Source organism: Chionomys nivalis, unplaced genomic scaffold (assembly GCF_950005125.1).
Source record: "Chionomys nivalis unplaced genomic scaffold, mChiNiv1.1 scaffold_28, whole genome shotgun sequence".
In the NCBI taxonomy this organism is placed as follows: domain Eukaryota; kingdom Metazoa; phylum Chordata; class Mammalia; order Rodentia; family Cricetidae; genus Chionomys; species Chionomys nivalis.
This window is the reverse complement of record NW_026646922.1, coordinates 7,377,474-7,379,011: the sequence shown is the minus strand read 5'-3', so window position 1 is coordinate 7,379,011 and position 1,538 is coordinate 7,377,474. Positions and strand designations below refer to the sequence as shown.

The 1,538-nt window shown below is 43.0% G+C and overlaps 1 protein-coding gene across 1 annotated transcript; it reads left to right on the top strand.

The window, feature by feature from the left end:
* Positions 1-208: 208 nt before the first annotated feature.
* Positions 209-1,009, top strand: LOC130869146 (spindlin-2-like; the record flags this gene model as incomplete). Its single annotated transcript, XM_057761207.1, has 3 exons — positions 209-703; positions 758-771; positions 865-1,009. Coding segments are annotated over 3 exons (654 nt in total), but the record flags the coding sequence as incomplete, so codon positions are not given.
* Between the last annotated feature and the right edge of the window lie 529 nt (positions 1,010-1,538).

Below are 1,538 nucleotides of genomic sequence, written 5' to 3'. Positions count from 1 at the left end.
TGAGGCCACGACTTGGTTTCTGAATTAAACAGAAGGAAAGTTCTTTCAACCTAGAGAGTGGTCAGCTATGAAGCCCAAGCACAGAAAGATATCCAAGAAACAGCGGACCAGGAGGTCAGTGGCCTATCTCAGTAAGTCTACAGCCATGATGAAGATGCCTCTTAGTATGAGATGCATGCCACCTGTCCAGAAGAGGAATGGGTCATCTCTCCAGAAGCAAAAACTGAGGAGGCCTTTTGAGGCCCTGGAGAATATTGTCGGCCGCAGAATTTCTCACGGCTGGAAGGAAGCCATTGAACCAGTCACCCAGTGGAAAGCCATCATTCTAGATCAACTGCCAACAAATCCCTCTCTCTATTTGTTGAAGTATGATGGGATAGATTGTGTCTATGGATTGGAGCTTCACAGTGATGAAAGGATTTTAAACCTTAAGTTCCTGCCTAACAACGTACCATTTCCTCAGGAGACAGACACTCATCTCTCAAACACCATAGTTGGCAGAGCAGTGAAACATACATTTGAGGGCACAAATGGCTCTAAGGATGACTGGAAGGGGATGGTCCTAGAGGAGGTGCCAATCATGAAGACCTGGTTCTATATTACCTACAAGAAAGAACCGGTCTTGTACGTTTACCACCTCCTGGTTGACTACCGTGAAGGCAACCTCCATATCACGCCAGGCTCTATGGAGGAGTGGACTGAAGTGGTCCAAGATGAGGTGCAGACCATGAAGACCTGTTTCTACATTACCTACAAGAAAGATCCAGTTGTGTACCTTTACCACCATCTAGATGACTACATTGAAAGCAACCTCCACATTATGCCAGGATGTCCTCCAATAGGGGTGAATTTGGAATTAGGCAGGGATTCCTTGGCAGGCAAAAGCATGCAGCACAACGAAAAAGATGGAACCCAAAAGTTAGGTAAAATTATTTACCAAGTTCCCACCAAACCTTCCGTGCATTTCATCAAGTTTGATAATGACTTCCATATCTATGTCTATGATTTGATGAAGATCTGTTAAAGTGAAATTCACAAATTTTGTGGGTCAGACTTAAAACTGTGTTGGGGAACTCTTTTTTTCAGAAATACCTCAGGTCTTCTATTAATCCTGGTATCTTTCCCAATGGAATTTTTTTTGCTCTAAAAACAAAAATTTGTAAAGATGTTATGTTGTTTGGTCAATGATGGAGTTTCTGGTGGATGGGACATCACTGAAAGACAGGCCTCAAAACAAAACAGGACTTATGGTCTTTTCCCCTTGTAGACGGAATGACGAATGGAGATGCAGTGTGTGGAAGAGGACAAGATGGCTGTTTAGGAAACAGAGGAGAGTGGCCAAAAAGATGTGGGATCTCAGAGAGGGAAAATGCACGAGGGAAAAACATGTCATATGGAAAGATGTGACATCGAGGTGTTGGGACCTAAGAGGATAGAGAGTGATCATGAAGGGTTACAAATGTGTACTCAGAAGCAAAGAAAATTGGGTTTCATTTGATTAATGGTTTAATTCATACCATCTGGAAGTCACTGGGTAT